The sequence below is a fragment of the Protobothrops mucrosquamatus genome, unplaced genomic scaffold (genome assembly GCF_001527695.2).
Source record: "Protobothrops mucrosquamatus isolate PMUCROS unplaced genomic scaffold, P.Mucros_1.0 scaffold2181, whole genome shotgun sequence".
Lineage (NCBI taxonomy): Eukaryota > Metazoa > Chordata > Lepidosauria > Squamata > Viperidae > Protobothrops > Protobothrops mucrosquamatus.
The window spans coordinates 105,617-122,518 of NW_015388274.1; the positions used below are offsets into that span (position 1 = coordinate 105,617).

The following is a 16,902-nucleotide window of genomic DNA, read 5'->3' on the forward strand; positions in this document are numbered from 1 at the left end:
CAAGCGCGAGGGGGAATGCCAGAAGCCTCGCGCGAAGGGGGGAGGCCTGGCGACGCTGCGCCCTGCCGGGCGCTCACTGACAGGGCCGGGGGGGCCGAGGCGGCCAGGGAGGAACAGCCAAAATGCCCCCTCGGCTTATGCGCGGGTCACCAATTTTTCCCAGTTCTCTGTGGGAAAATCGGTCCCTCGGCTTATACTCAGGTCGACTTATACTCGAGTATATACGGTAAATATCTAAAACATTTCCTTTATCTAAGCCATTTCAACTTTTTTATATTACTCATATCAAGAAATGGAATAAAAAAGGGGTAAAAAGCATACTATTATTTAAGGGATTCATCCCTCTTAGAATGATATATATAGTTCAAATCTTTTCTATTTCTTTAACCATATTCAAACAAATGTTTCTTTTTTAAGTATTCTCTCTGGTAGGTCCCATCATCTATTTTCTTGATTTCCACTTTAGTCTTTTTCCTTTGCCCAGTATCTTTCTTGATCAATGTGTTTTGCTGAGTCGAAAGGTCTTTCCATATGTTCAGAAATGTTACTGTAGATATAAAAAGTAAATCAAGTGAAATGTCTTTGTACGGGGCTTCTGCCTTTCCATGTTTGTTGAAAATCTTTTTCTTTTTCTTTCTCTCTGCTTCTCTTATCATTTCCTTTCTCTCCGATGTTCCTGACATCTCTACAGTCCATTTTATCCAATCTGTTTTCTTGTCCTCAGATTTATTTTGTAGTCTTAAGGGATACGTTGTTTTTTCCAATTCTTGTGAATTTTTTCCCACTAGGATTAAATCATGTTTCCTTGTTTTGTTAAGTTCCATCTTTAAGTCTCTATTCTCAATTCTATATCCATTTATCTGTTTTATCTGCTCCTTCTCTGTTGTTGGAATTTTTTTGTTGTAGAGATAACGTGGAAATAGATTGATTTATATTGTCAAAGTTATTTTGAATTTATTTGTAGTTTAAAATCATTGTTGTTTGCATTAGTTGCAGTATACTGTATATCTCCTCCTGTGGAGTATTTATGTTTTCTTGGTATGTTCTTTCTGCATGTCTCTGATCCATGATGGCCAAGAATTTTTCTTCTTCTTTTCTTTTCTCTGCAAATAGCTTTAGAGTCCCGGTTAATTAGATATTTGTAATCCAAATAGTTCAAAAAGATTTTTTTTGAAATTTATAATTCTCTCCTTGTCCACATTATTATCCTTTTTTGTCACAGATGTTCTTTGTTGTTAAAGCTTTGAGGGTCACAAACACAGGTTAGCTTTTCCCAGGTTTTGCCAAATCTTATATGAAAGTCATAGCTGTCATAGTCTTCATCCACCACTAGGTGTCAGCATCTATTTGTTTTTCAATTTCCAAAATGAACAGTTGTCCTTAGAATGAGAGTCTTAATCATTCAACAATATTAAATTTATCCAGATTTAAGTTTTAAATTTCAGATTTTATATTTATTTCACTTTAATATATTTTGATCTTCTATAAAAATATTAATTTGCTGCTTCCGTTAGTATAAGGGTGGGGCGGAAATCCCCCTCCTTCCCTTTTGGATGTATTTTGCTTCTTAGGGATCTTTTCCAGGAAATTAAATATAGAATAGAAAAGAGAAGATCAAATTCCTCACCCAGTTTCAAACACACTGTTCACAGTTGTGGTGATTAGTACTTTTGGACTTCAGTTGCAAGTAGCTTGGGCTGGTCAATGAAGTACGGTCAGCCTTTCTCCTGTCGGGTTAGAAGGCTTTCCCCAAGTTGAACGGAACAACCGCCGTCGTTCCAGAGTCTCTGGGGCGCCCTTCTTTCTTTGCCGCCTCTCCAGGGTGACTTAGACCCATTTAGGGTTCCCTGGCAGGGCGAAATTAGTCGCGGGGGTGCAGAGAATCCGCAAGCCCGCAACCGGTTGCTACCGTGCAAAACCAGCAGTCCTACTAAGAGACTCTTGAAAGCCTGCTGGAGTATCCCTAAGTCCTCTCTTATACCAAAGATGATGAGTTTATTTTGATTTTCTTTCTCATGCCCACTTCATTCTCAGGACCAAATTATCATCTACTTTTTTATAACAGTTCTTGCATTTCTTCTTCAAAATTATCTCTGAATATCTTATATAAGTTATTTCTACAGCAGCCTTCTCCCACATAGGGGGCAGAAGCCATGCTGTTATTGTCATTTCTTCCACCTTCTTCACTTCAGCTTGCACTCAGCTGCACCAGGGGGGACTTCTTGCTCTACCAATGCCAAGGTGGCTTGTGAACTCATTGGCAAAATGGCTACCCGAGGAGATGGCGAGCACTCATAAAAGCAGCCAAACAGAAGGTTGCTTTCTTCCTGTCCTTTGTGGGCTAGGTAGATATATTTCTTTTGGGGATTATGGACCAGCATACGATCCCCTGGTTAAAACAATAACACCCCCAAACAAAAAGTCACATTATCAGCAGAGCTCACCTAACTTCCTGATCCAAATGCCTGAGGAAATACAATCAGTACAAGTTTTGAGTTGTGGCTTAAAAAAAAGAAGCTCAGTTCACAACTTTACAAAAGGATAATAAGGTCAGCATTCAGCTCTCTGGTGGATTGATGTTGCTCAGGCTAGGCACAGGCACAAAGAAGCCATGACTTGCAGGTCCAATAAGAGGGCATTGTTTGATGATGGAAGAGACTCAAGAGCATGTCCTTCTTGTTAAATCTGATGGGTAGGTAGAAACAATTATGCAATTGTGCTATGCATATCTGCATAAATACGTCCCAGTGAGTTCAGTTACATCAATTCATAGTAAATAAGCATTGGATTATCAAAGATAAATAAGAAAAAATGTATTTTTTGAGCAAAGATTATGTTAAACTTTAGGAAACATAATACGATGTTCCAATAATAAATTGGCTTTATTTATATAATGATTGTTCAAATAGAATTCTTTATTTTCTTTTACCCATTTAGGTCTCCTTTTAGAAGATAATCCTTCTATCCGTGCCATATCATTAGGACATGGTCATATTTTAGTTGGAACAAAGAATGGTGAAATATTGGAAGTTGATAAAAGTGGGCCAATAACTTTACTAGTTCAGGTAAATATTAAAAACATCTCTTATTTAATAGTGTAAGATTTGGAATGTTAAAAATTCACTATTATTCAGTATTATTTTTAAAAAATAATAGTGATAATGATACATACATTGTCAAAGACATAAAAAGAACACATAAAAAGTGCTGTAGTTGTCTACTGCAAGTATTACTCAAGTTGAATATATTTCTGATATATTTACACAGCTATCTTTTTTTAATCTACTGTGTTCTGTATAAATGGGTCTCATATTTCATTATACGTGTCCATATAAAATCTACATTTATAGACAAATCCATAGATGGCAGTCAATCCATTGAGTGAAAATGGACATAAATTTATCTTTTCAATTCTATAATATCAGTCTTTTGGCAATATTAAGGGGACATGGAAAATTCATTTATGTTGTCCAGTTGTCCAATTCCATGTACTGTAAGAGAATATTATCCTTTGAAAATTTTAGCTTTTGTTGCATAATCTTATTTATATAATCCATTACTATCAAAACTTGGTAAATACAGGACATTGTAAAAACATGTCTTTTAAATAAGCATTATCTTATGTCTCCAGTTAAATGCTGTTTTTAATCAATTTATACATCCATCCTTTTGCCATTTGTGGCTCTGGTCAGCAGGCATAAGGTCAAACAAACACCCCATCCAAAGAATCTAATGGTGCCCAAATCCATATAACATCAGCTACTGTATACTAAAAAGTCTCATTGAAAATTGCATTGACAGGATCAACCATGTCTTGCTTTTTCCTTCATGCATTATTCTAGCAAAAGAAAGGAAATCTATATTTTGAGGATGGGAAGGAAGTGGGTTTGTGATGTCTTAAGATCCTGTACCCTAAATATGGTATTTGGGCACAATGTTCCTGATCACAGATGCCAAACTACTTGCTTCATTTGATTTTTTTCATGTTAATTTAATTAAAACTAAATGGGTGTGTTACATAGCTAAGCTCCAATCTCAACTATTTCTGACTCCAAGAAATATCTCAGTGGTGTACTTAGAAAATAAAATTAGAGATACTTGCAGCCCAGTGCCTTGTTTGACATATGCCATTCTACCAAAAAAAAACCCATTTGGGAAATAGCAGGAATAAAAAGGAGGAATCTTATTAGTTTTCCTTTTACTAAATGTCAGAATGTCTATAACATGCTGAAATATTCCAAAGATGTTCAGTGATCTTTTCCAAAGGCCCATGTTATAAGTGCATCAGTGGTGGGATTCAGCCAGTTCGCACTACTTCGGCAGAACCGGTAGCTATTTTTTTGTTGCCCAGCCCAAAATAGACTTGCGGAAGGGGCATCCACACAGAACTGGTTGTTCACATATTTGAATCCCACCACTGAAGTGCATCATTATCAGCTGTTAACTTGCAGAACAAAATGTGTTTTTACAGGGTCATATGGAAGGAGATGTTTGGGGTTTAGCCTCTCATCCTCATTTACCTATTTGTGCCACTGTAAGCGAAGATAAAACCTTAAGAATATGGGATCTTTCACCAAGCCACTGCATGCTAGCTGTTCGAAAACTGAAGAAGGGTAAGATTATTTTGGTTTCCTTTTCAAGTCTTACCCACATCTTTGAACTTTACCAAGATTCCAATTAAGTGACAATATGACAATTTGTTAAGTATTAAAAAGCAAAACTTAATTTGAATTTTAAAAATGGGATCAGATTGTTAGAGTGAATGAACCACCAAGATATGTTGATAATTTTAGTAGAGCTATCAGGGTAACTTACAAAACAAATTTACTCACTAACTGCTTGTGGAATATGTTAACTTCTTTTACTATATACTATGTCCTCCTAGAGTCTGTGTGGGTAGGAAATATTGGGCATAGAGATAAGCATGGGATTTGCTGGGATACAGGTAACCACATTTGGGACCAGTAATTTGGTCATTAAGTGAAACAATTGCTAAGTGAAAATGTGACTGAGCTTATGATCTTACTTTAGGTCATATTTTAGATCATACTTACATTATGAAAAGGTCATGAATGCAAGGACTTGTCACAAAGTTTACTTTTGCATCATCATAAGTGAATGTTTGCTAAATGAAGGAGTCACCAAATAAGGGCTTCATTCAATGTTGCATGAAAATCCATTTGTGAAGAGGTCAATTTTAGGTATTTTTCCCATTGCAATGTTTAGATTTTTGGAAAAAATATTTCTATGTTCTTGCAATACAATGAAATAAATTAAGTAATCAAATTCCAGAATAACTGGTGTGATGTTTTTATTGATAAACTTCTCTTCTCATGCAGCGACTAGATAAGATAGCATGTTTGGCAGTGAGGTATTAGAGTCACAATTAGACAAGAAGACATCTGAATGACATGTTGATCCTTAGGTCTAGGGAATGAGGAAAGGTTTGATGTGTTTTGTAAGGGAGATCTGTGTCACTGTTATACCCTGGGGAAAGGAAAGGAGATCTGAGTTTGCTTGAGGTATAATGGTCAGAAAGTGGGCTGGAGGCCTTGCAGCATAAGGAGATGGAACCATGCAAAAGTCTGATGGTGAGTGGAAACAAATGAGTGAGGGGAGTGGATATTGGAGGTGCATGGAGGAGAGTTGTGGGACAGATGATGGGAAGGATTAGGTGAGTGTAATTATTACAGGAATGGAATAATGGAGGAATGGAATTTGGAGTGAGGTGATGCTTGGAAAAGGTAAGAGGATGAAGATTGAATAACAGCAGAGATAGAAAGAAGTCAAAGCGTTACCACCATTTAGGATGGTGTGGGGCTGGAGATCACAATCAGCAGGTATACAGCATGTCTTTTTTTTTTTTGACAGGGGGAAGATGTTGCTCTTTCTCACCTGATGGAAAAGCATTGGCAGTAGGTCTTAATGATGGCAGTTTCTTAATGGTAAATTCAGATACTCTGGAAGATCTTGTTTCTTTTCATCACAGGAAAGATGCTATTTCAGAAATACGGTTTTCTCCTGGTAAGTAATTGGTTTCAGATCAGATGACACCTGATAATAATAGTGCTTTATGTTCAGAAGAATTGAAACGAACATTTATAAGACTGCCTTTCACTACAGTGGCAGACTGCATTCTGTAAGCATGAAGATGTACATACAGTAAAACCTAGTAAAAAACCTTAGAAATATCAAGGTTCAAACCTTTAGGAGGAAACATCTGAGGTGAACCCATACTGTTAGTGTTGCATACCCACTGGAGCATGCTAAAACAGATCCCAAGTCTATTTAACTGAGTATTGTGTCTGTGCCAGTTGTGAATAGCTCTTTTTTCTCAACCTAGAATTACATTGACTTTTATGTAGTATGTGAAGAGATGTACTGAAAAAAATAGGCATATTAATTTTCTACCCATAATATGATTGAAATGACATTTTAATTAATTTTAATTATTTTCCTTTGATCAGTTAATTCACTGTACCCAAGACTAAATGTAACATTCTCACTATTTTTAGCTTCTGAAATGATTGTGAAATGGAAATCATCTATACAGAGATCTTTCTTACTAGAAGTAGTTGTGATATCTTGGAAGTAATAGAAATAAATTAAGGGAAAACAGAAGTTTTCTGTTTTGATGTGACTTGATAGCAGTCTTCTAATATTTGAAGGGTTGACACAGAAAGAAGGGGGTCGATCTATTCTCCAAAGCACCTGAGGACCAGACAAGAAGTAATGATTGGAAACTTATCAAAGAGAGAAGCAACCTAGAACTAAGGAGAAATTTCTTGACAGTGAGAACAATTAATCAGTGGAACAGTTTGCCCCCAGAAGTTATGGGTGCTCTATCACTGGACATTTTTAAGAAGAGATTGGACAGACATTTGTCTGGAATGTTATAGGGTCTCCTGCTTGAACAGTGGATTAAATTGCAAGACCTCCAACATCTTTTCCAACAACTCTTGTTATATTGCTTTTGTTAAAACAGAAATGATTCTAGATAAGGTGATCCAAATGTTGGTATATGCTGAGGGCACTACCAGTAGAATACTGGAAATGATATGAAAATACTTACCCCCTTATAATTGCATTGCAGGTGCTGGAAAATACTTAGCTGTAGGATCATATGATAGTTTTGTAGATATCTACAATGTAATGAGCAGTAAAAGGGTTGGAATCTGCAAGGGAGCCTCCAGTTATATAACCCATATGGATTGGGACACAAGAGGTAAGGAAATACAATCACTGTAAAATGATTATTCTTAGTGGCTGCTGGTGGGGTAAATGGCAAAGCCAAGTGACGCAATTGATGGAGCCATTTAAATACAATTGTCTATCATCTTCTTCTCTTTAAAAATGCTAAGAACACTTAAGTACAATAAATTAAACTAAACATATTCTGTAATGAGGCTTCCCAATAAAGCCTATCTTCCTCTTTCATCCCCCATTATTTTTCCAGTGTGATGGGACAGCCTCAGGATGGGGACTTTTGTCACTGAGGTTTTATATCTCTTGGGGAGCCAATTTTAGCTGGAGAATTTAGCCAAATAAATAGACAGGAAGGATGTTGGAAGCTATTTGTGTTTGGAGCAAAATGAGCATTCCCTGGGAAGTTGAAACAATTCTCTTCTGTGCTCCTAAGTCCACAAAGTACATAGAATCCTGGTGACCTGGGTGGTTTGCCCAGATGCTGAACTGCTGATTACTCTGTGGGCACCCTTTGTGATTTGTCAAGGAGCTGCTTTCCTCCTTCTTGGCTTTGGGAGTCAAGTGTGTGAAATGGACGTCTGATCTCACTGCTGCCAATTTGCTTGGTGAATGTGTGACAGATACAAAACAGCAGCAGTGTTCATACAGTCTGCTCAATGCTGCTGAATACTGCTATGGCCTGGAAAATTGCAGGTGTCACAGCTGTTGAAGGAAGTCTCTGTCTGCCACTCACCCTGATTCCAAGCAATTGTCCCCGATTACAGTTCTACAGTTTAGAAAGTGTAAAGCTGTACAGGGTAAGTTTCTGATAATTCTGAAGGATTCCTAAATAATTTCCAAATAATAGTGATAACTATCTCACAAATGTCCTGAATAAGTGTCATAAATTAATATTCTATGATCAATCAAGCATTCAGTAAGATAATCAGTGAACTGTGCATTTTTATTTTTATTTTTTTCAGGCAAGCTTCTACAAGTCAACACTGGTGCTAAAGAACAGTTATTTTTTGAAGCTCCACGGGGGAAAAGGCAGATAATTTCTACTGCACAGGTAAAAAGATACCCATCATTTGGTTTAATTATGTTTTATTTGGTCATTTACATTTGATCATTTATCTGGGATTTTTTTTTTGTACCATTAAATTTCTATTAAAAAGAACGAAAAATGACTTTTTAATTATAATGTAGCAGAAAATGGGATTTTAAACACAAACTTTTGGGATAACACAAACTTTTATGATTTGAATGGCACTTCTCAGTATTAAAATGAAGTAGAACATGATGCTTGCTTGCTTTTCTTAATTTGTATGGAGGCCACACCTTAAATGAAATCAGGTTATATCTTTTTATAAAAATAAAATCCATTAGGTCATGTCTTCATATAAATAATGCTAAATGATAAAGAAAGCAACTCACTGCAAGGATTATATAAAACAAAATTGAGGATTTTTGAGTAATATATTTTTTCAGTAATATATTTTTGAGTAATATTTTTAGATGCTAAAAATATATAGTTGTACAAAATTTAAATTGTTTATGTAACCTATTAGTTAAGTTTCACTGGATTTTGAATTTCTTTTGGATAATGTGCTATATTAAAGCTCTCTTATATGCCACTGAGATTAGAAGAGGTACACTGGCAAAATAGTGGCTATGAGGAGTAGTGGTGCTCCTGGAAAAATTCCTTTCTGTCCTCCATCCTATCTTTAAAAATATGCTTATTTTTTTGTTAATGAAAAGCTAAACATAAATTTCTACTATATTTGTAGGAATGTCTCTGATTTTATGTGGCTCCCTTTTAGTTCTTAAGAAGTAAAATGGTCACTGGATATAGCCCAGTCTTTTGTTTGGAAATATACCCTTCAGTCCCTTGTAAAAGAAAAAGTAATCTGAGCTTATAGGCTACTGGAGCTCTATGAAAGGAGGTGGGGTGTAATTATATATATAATAAAAGGGTGGTTTTGAATGGCCTTACCCTTTAGTGGCAGACATAATCTTATATCTTATATCTATATAAATAAAAATGTAAATGTTTGTTTGTTCAAAATCTTAAATCTCCGAAAGTTCTTCACCGATTGCTTTGAAATTTTGACACAACGTTGCATTCGAATACGTGCGTGTTTTTATATACCTATATTATATAGATGTCACACCTGTGACAGGTAAAAACATGCTTTTTTTGAAAAACAGCGCCATCTGTTGGACGTAAAAGCAACACACGTTTTTACCAGACTGAGCCACAGCAACGCGTGGCCGGGTACAGCTAATTAATAATATATTTTCTCTCCTTGGCAGACATTTCTTGAGCATATCCAAACTATAGTCTCATAACCTCCCCAAAAAAGACCGTCTATTTTCTAGAATACTGATTCATATCTACTGTGTGATTATTTATCTTTATAAATCCTGAAATGTTTTCAATCCTTAAATAACTTTTCTTTCCATGCTTACTTAACAACTTTTGATTGTAAAAAGCATTAGTACTATTTTCACCCACAAAGCTAGCAGCCCTACTTAATATTATGGTTTACATCATTGAAATAGTCAATGGAAACAAACCATTAGAAGCTACAAATAAGCAATTAAAGAAATTTAATAGAACAGCATAGAATAGCATAGTGAGTATTGCTGTGTTGCCCTTTCAGGGAGACTAAGAAACTCATCTCTATGAATTCAGTTCAAATGCTACAAGTATGATTTACACTAATCACCAGCAAGACACAGGAAGTCAAGGTATGTCCAGGGAATCTTTATGATTTCCGTATAAAAAAGAGTCTTCCCAAAACTTTGCTACAAATGAATAACAAGAACATAAAAATCACGGAGGCTGCAATCCTATGTGCATTATATAAAAGTAAGCTCTGGTTAACCGAGTAGGGCTTATTTCCAAGAAAACATTCCCTGGATTGTGCTGTAACTACTGCAGATTCATTTCCTCTGCAGTTTACAGTATGTCATTCAAGAGAGTCATGTAAGCAGCAAGCTTCCATTGCTGGAATTTAATGCACAGCTTATAATAGCAATTTTGTAACTGAAACCATTATGTTTACAATGTTAGCTATAAGTCTTCAGTCAATCAGAATAATAGTTAAAACTAATGGTTAAATAAAGCATTAGTCCTCTGTTAAGTATTACAGCTGAAATATCCATTCAAATATTTTTTGCTAAAATTAAAATAGTATTAATGATCAAAATAATTGCCAGGCATGTAAAGGTAAGATCTCATTTGTAATAGTTTTACATTTTAAACTAAAATTCAGTTTAAACTACTATATTGGCTAATAATTAGGTATATGCATCAGATTTGACCAAATCCCAATCCCTGGAAAAAGTGAATTAATTCAGAATAGATGTCCCTCAAAGTGGAATCAAAAGATCTAAACCAAGTTTCTGGTTTTAAGCCTTAAGGAAACACCTGTATTACCTATTTCTCTGGAAACATGGGCACCAGAAAGAAAAGGACTACAGAAACTGCAGCCCATAAAAGAGACAAGTGTTTGTCATATATGATAACAGGGGAAAGAAGGAAGAATATTTAATGTTAGTGACTGACAAGAATGCTTCTAAACCAGAGTAATCTTTGTGATCAGGTTACTATCTTTGTAGGCAGAAAAGATTTCTTGGGCATCCTGGACAAGTGTTTTAGGTACATGCTGTGAAGGAATATGGCCAATAATTGGAGAAGTCACAGATGTAAGTGCTTCGTCCCTCAGCAGTGACAGTACAGTCTTGGCAACAGGAGATGATTTTGGATTTGTAAAACTTTTCCATTTCCCTGCCAAAGTAAGTAAAATTAATGGTTACATAATAAAATAAGGCAATCCTGTAGTTATTTATATTTAGCAACACACTAATTAGGAGGAATCTACTGTATTTATGTTATCTTTGAGTGCAAGATCTCTATATCTATCTGTCTGTCTATCTGTCTCTCTGTCTCCAGTATATATGATATTAATATAAATATATGGATAAACTCCTAGTGATCATAACTTTCATTTTACTTTTTTTGTCAAACCAGTGACTGTTTCAGAATGCAAATGTTCATTTTATCAATTGCATTTGCCAAATTATAAAGTAGAATATACAAACCTTAGTTCAAAAAATGTTTAAATAACATTTGTTAGTTTGAAAAGGTACTAAAGGACTCCTGATTTATAGCAAAAGTGGATTCATCATATGAAGATATGGATTTATTGTTTATGGAGAAGGAACAGCTCCATTGGAAAGATAAAATTATACTAGTCTTATAATTGTGGATTGTAAATACACGTTCCTTTTGCATTTATGAGCTGGCTTTCTGTCAACACAGTGGAAACATATTATTATTATTATTCTATTTTTTCCCTATAATAATTTTAAACGAAAGTCCAGGCAAATTCTGAAATATTCATAAACATACCAATCAAGCTTCACAGCTGTGTTAATGATTAGGAAGAGTTCTTATGTTAAATGTGAACATATACACTTATGCATTGCATGGTAGAATGTTCAAAGAGTAAAGTATGTGCATATTTCAAAATTATTTTGCTGGAGTTCTGCAAATTTGGTTCTGCAAATTAATCTAATATCTCCTCTCCTTTACATCTGTTCTAGTAAGAATCCTAACACTGGCTTTAACTACATGAATGGATGAGTCTGCAGTTAAAGCAGAAAGAAACAACAGCAAAAAATCACTCACATTTTAATGTGTTTTTTAGATTATTCTTTTTATTTAATTGTGAATTAAACATTTATATATTTCACATTTAGGGAAAGTACAGCAAATTTAAGCGGTATGTGGCTCATAGTACACATGTGACAAATGTTCGCTGGACTCATGATGACAGTTTATTAGTCAGTATTGGAGGAGGAGATATGTCGCTAATGCTGTGGACCCATGAGATGGAGGGTCATCGAGAAAGTAGGCAGTGTGATAGCGAAGAATCTGATCTGGATTCTGAGGAAGATGGGGGTAAGTAACCATTCAAATTTTAAAGAGTAGAATGGTTTCTTTTTATAAAATCTTCAGTATGAAATAGCAACTATACCTGGGGAGGTATAGTCCAACCATAATATCATAAGATCATATACCTGGCAGTTCAAAAGCATGCAAATGCAAGTAGATTAATATGTACCACTACCATGGGAAGATAACAATGTTCCATTCATCTTTGGCATATAGTCATGCTGGCTACATGATCACAGAAATTGTCTTCGGACAATGCTGGCTCCTTCGGCCAAGAATTGAAGAGGACTACCGTGCCCTAGAGTGGAACATGACTGATAGGGAAACCTTTGCCCTTTTTATACCTGAAGAGGGGAGTATGCTCTTAATGAGGTGTAGCCAACCCGCTGCCTACAAGCTGCATGTGGCCCTGGATAGATAGTAATGCGGCCTCACAAGTTCATAAACTTTTAACATTATTATGTGATTTATGTACATTAAATATTTTAGGGAAATTATTTTCTTTGTTGTTTGTACCTAGACTATTTACTTGTTTTGCATTGTGAATGCTTGCTTAAATAGGATAACACATAACTTGTAATTTTATTGCGGAGTTTTATTTAGACTGAAATGGGTCTTTTAGGAAAAGAAAGGTTCTTCCTGTTGTTTGAAAGACTATATTAGAACCAAACTACTGATTCGTCTTTGATAGTCTGTAAAAAGAACCCTTATATAAATAAAATAATATAATATATCTAGCCTATTTCTTAGTTCCAATAACTATTAAAATTGTGATTATTTTATTAGGATATGATAGTGATGTCACAAGAGAAAATGAAATTAATTACACCATTAAAGCCTTATCAACCAACATAAGACCTATGTTTGGAATCAAGCCTCATCTACAGCAAAAAGAGCCTTCAGCTGATGAAAGGTACTTCTAACTTTGCAAAAAAATAATAATAATTACTATATGACCACTATCTTGCCACAGCAACTCTGGGAAACTAACATGCATATTATTAATTAATTAGTAATAAGATGCTTGGACTTAGGATCAGTGGTTTAGTTAATGTCCTAGTGGATCCCCATTTCTTCAGAAATAATTTGTGTTACATACTTCAAATTCTGTAACTGAATGCTGCTGTATTTCATATTTGCAGTTCTGCGAATTCATCTGAATGCAACTCTGGATTTTAGCCATGAACCTTATCTTTAAAGTCCTGCATGGCATCATTAGATAGGATGACCAGTGCCCAAGAGAAACTCCACAGTAACTCTAACCTTAAGATGGGAACGTTGTGATAATAGTTTTCCTACCAAGCCTAATAATATATTCTTTTTTTCATGCATTATTCAGGCAGACATTTGAAAGTGTCAGTTCTTGCACAGCTGGAAGCAAAATATTTGAGATTTGTAGGACATTCTTATAGGAAGGCTGAAAAAGAACACAAATAACTCTAGTAAAGAAAAGATCACCGCAGAGATAGATTTAGTCAGAGACCACAATGTCCTTGAACAGTGCACGGATGAAAAAATCTAATATATTTAAACACTTTCCCGTAGCACTGGTAAAAATGTTTATTTCTAAGTAGTTTACAGACACTCACAATATATTGTACATCTTGTTGTCCGTTATGCTTTACATGTACATTTTGTACTTAGTATCAGTATCTTTGTTCAAAATTTAACTTGGGAATCAGTCTAGACACAGGCTTACTAATTGCAAAGTATGAAAAGTATGTTAATATGTCATAAAGTATATCCTCTACAGATTATTATTCATTTTAAATATTAGTGAATCAAACAGTAATAATCCCCTTAAGTAATTTCAGTTCTCTTTTCAGTACATTTACTGTATACTGTGCATTGTTTGTAATTTAATTTTCCTGTTTATTTTTTATGCTTGCTATGAAGGCAAGGAGTTGTAAGGTGAGCTACTCTTTATAAAATCACTATAAATCATGTTATCAGGTCAAAGCTCATTAGAAAAAAAATGGGTTTGAACTTAGGGAACTGATATTATTTGTCAAGTGGGATTCTAAGGAACACTGTGTTGGAAAGGTATGGTTTCCTTTAGCTGTGTTTACAGAATTATTTGAATGTGAAATTACTGTATTTTAATCTCCAGCAGAGTAATCCTAACATTGCTGGGGCAATATCCGTCGTGTATTGCAGAGGCTATTGGATGTAAATGAATTTCTTTCCTATGAGAGTGGGAGTATTCTTAGGAGAAATTTTATACAAGATATTTTTTGCTAACCTTCTAGGATAACTGTTTCTGCAATCAGGAAATCACTGTCTTAGAAAATTCAAAAGGCATTGTACTGAGGCTGGATTATTACTGGATTATTACTGGATCTGTTACACATACCTACACATACCTATCTACCATATATGTTATAAGGGTCAGGCAACTTTGCTTTACTTAAATCTTTATTGTCTTCTATCCATCCATCTATAGCAGTGGTTCTCAACCTGTGGGTCGCGACCCCATTGGGGGTCAAACGACCCTTTCACAGGGTCACCTAAGACCATTGGAAAACACATATTTCTGATGGTCTTAGGAAGCTGTCTCGCTTTCAACTCCCCCTAAAATTCTTCATTCAGGCAGACTTCCAGAATTCGGCCGGCAGGATGCCGGTAACCCCTCCCCCCTCCTGCCGCCTCCCACGGCATTGTGCCGCTCCGCGTCCCGCGCCTCAAGCCTCCGTGGCACAGAACTGCTGGCGTGGTCCCCAATGGCCGCTAACGCGCTCCCCGCCGCCGGTGACCATGCAAGCCCTGGCAATTTTATGGTTGGGGGTCACCACAACATGAGCAACTGTATTAAAGGGTCACAGCATTAGGAAGGTTGAGAACCACTGATCTATAGTGTGAGAAAGTAGACCAAGCTTTTAAGAGGATATGTTCCCCAATGCTTTGAGCAGCACTGAGGTTCTTTTTATTTTTAGGAATGGATTGGGAAAATGGTTTGCACAATCTGTGTGTTTGTGTTTTGTTATAGTTCAACTGTTCTATAACTCCAGTTGTTCCTCATACTCCTCAGGTTGCCAATTGAATTGGTTGTGGAATATTACAAGGGAGAGTTGGGAAAGAAGCTTGTTTTTGGCAAAAAAAACACCAGATATTATGTTGAATAAATTACTGCCCTGCATATCTTTACTTCTTAAACTTGTTAAAAAAAACACACCTGAGTATAATTGTCTGTGAGGAAAGTACAAGAAAGTGGGGTTTTAATTATGTTCTTCTTTGGTTATGAATATTGATTACATTATTACAAAGGATAAGAAAGCTGCTGTGATCAACCAGCTTCTCCTAATAGTTTCCACACAGAGCATTTTTAAATGAAAAACATATTTATTTATTTATTTGTTTGTTTGTTTGTTTATACATACATACATGCATGCATGCATACATACAATTCTGAGGCTTCCCAACACTGGGCAATATACAGAATTAAAAGCAGAAAAACAATAGAAATGTAAGCATCTGGAAAAACCAACACGTTATCAGATAAAGTTTTACAGGGACTCAGCACCTACCTTAATCCAAATCTGGGGGAATAGCCAAGTTTTCAGTGATGTTTTGAACATCATCAGGGTAGGAGCCATATAATACCTGAGCTGTTCCAGAGGGCACATGTCTTGGAGACTGGATGAAAATTATTCAGAATTGTTGGATCTAGGGCTGGTTTCTTGAGGAAGAGTTACATCACTACTTTCTTTAAAGATGGAGAAATCAGCCTTTCCATAAAGCAAGCTGTAGTTGCATGGATGCAACTATATGTCATCTCCCAGGCTGCTTTAATAACCCTAGAATAGGGGTGTCAAACTGCCGGCCATGGCCGGATGCGTCATGGCGAAACCGCACCCACCCCATTGCCGGTAATGGAAAAAAGTCACGATATGTCGCGACACGTCATTTGACGTTGAGAGTTTGCCCCAGAACAACCTGAATAGGTGGCTGAACTCACCTGTCTACATCATGAGTGACAGGCTTAAAAACAGCCCAGGTAAAAAACATCAAATACCTTAGTTGGACTTGAAACTTTGAGTACATCTGAATGATTTTATCAATCAAGTAGCTAAAATAGTCTTCAAAGCAACTCTATGAACCCTGAGCTCCACCAGGAAGGAAGAAGTCACACTAAACAGGGCCATTAGAAGGATATTGGTGGATATAATAATAAGAGTAGAGAAATAACATTTTGCCACCATAGGCTTATTTGGGTTTGGCCAGATTCATTCTTTGCTCTAGTGCTCTTACTGATGGAGATCTTTCATTTTCAAATGACTATTTCAACGAAGCAAAACTATATCAGATCACAAAGTTAGTATATCTTTACTATAACTAAAGATCTATATCAAGCAATCTTATTAAATTATGCAAGTTTTTAAGAATCCAGAGAGTATAGTACTGCCTTCAAATTACCCTCCCCTGATGCAATTTATTGTTGGGTGAAACTAGTCCCTATGTTGGCAGGAGAATTTTAGTAAAGTGCTTAACAAATGAAATGAAAATGATACTGATCAGAAGTATTCCTATGAGGAGATTGAGTAGTAAATGGAATGGATTCAAAGTTTATACAGTACATTTTAGGTCGTGTATTATCATTTGGATGATATAAACATTAGATAGTATTGTGGGAAAAGTTAGCATATTGTAAATAGGCGCATCAAAATCTTCATCTGTAGAGTTCCTTCCAAAAGGATTGCTGCTAGTACTGTTTATCAGATGAGATTAGGTAGCTGTTCTTACTTTCTTTCATA

General features: G+C 35.8%; 1 protein-coding gene across 2 annotated transcripts in view; it reads left to right on the top strand.

The window, feature by feature from the left end:
- The window catches only part of EML5 (EMAP like 5), an 80,563-nt gene that overhangs the window by 40,171 nt on the left and 23,490 nt on the right, over positions 1 to 16,902 (top strand). Inside the window, exons 20-28 of one of the 2 annotated variants that reach the window (XM_015824285.1) lie at positions 2,938 to 3,065; positions 4,472 to 4,613; positions 5,872 to 6,024; positions 7,094 to 7,225; positions 8,169 to 8,257; positions 10,813 to 10,989; positions 11,956 to 12,157; positions 12,938 to 13,064; positions 14,048 to 14,062. In XM_015824285.1, coding sequence (XP_015679771.1) covers positions 2,938 to 3,065; positions 4,472 to 4,613; positions 5,872 to 6,024; positions 7,094 to 7,225; positions 8,169 to 8,257; positions 10,813 to 10,989; positions 11,956 to 12,157; positions 12,938 to 13,064; positions 14,048 to 14,062 — 1,165 coding nt within the window. The remainder of the gene's footprint in view (positions 1 to 2,937; positions 3,066 to 4,471; positions 4,614 to 5,871; positions 6,025 to 7,093; positions 7,226 to 8,168; positions 8,258 to 10,812; positions 10,990 to 11,955; positions 12,158 to 12,937; positions 13,065 to 14,047; positions 14,063 to 16,902) is intronic. The other variant, XM_015824286.1, reaches the window with a different exon arrangement.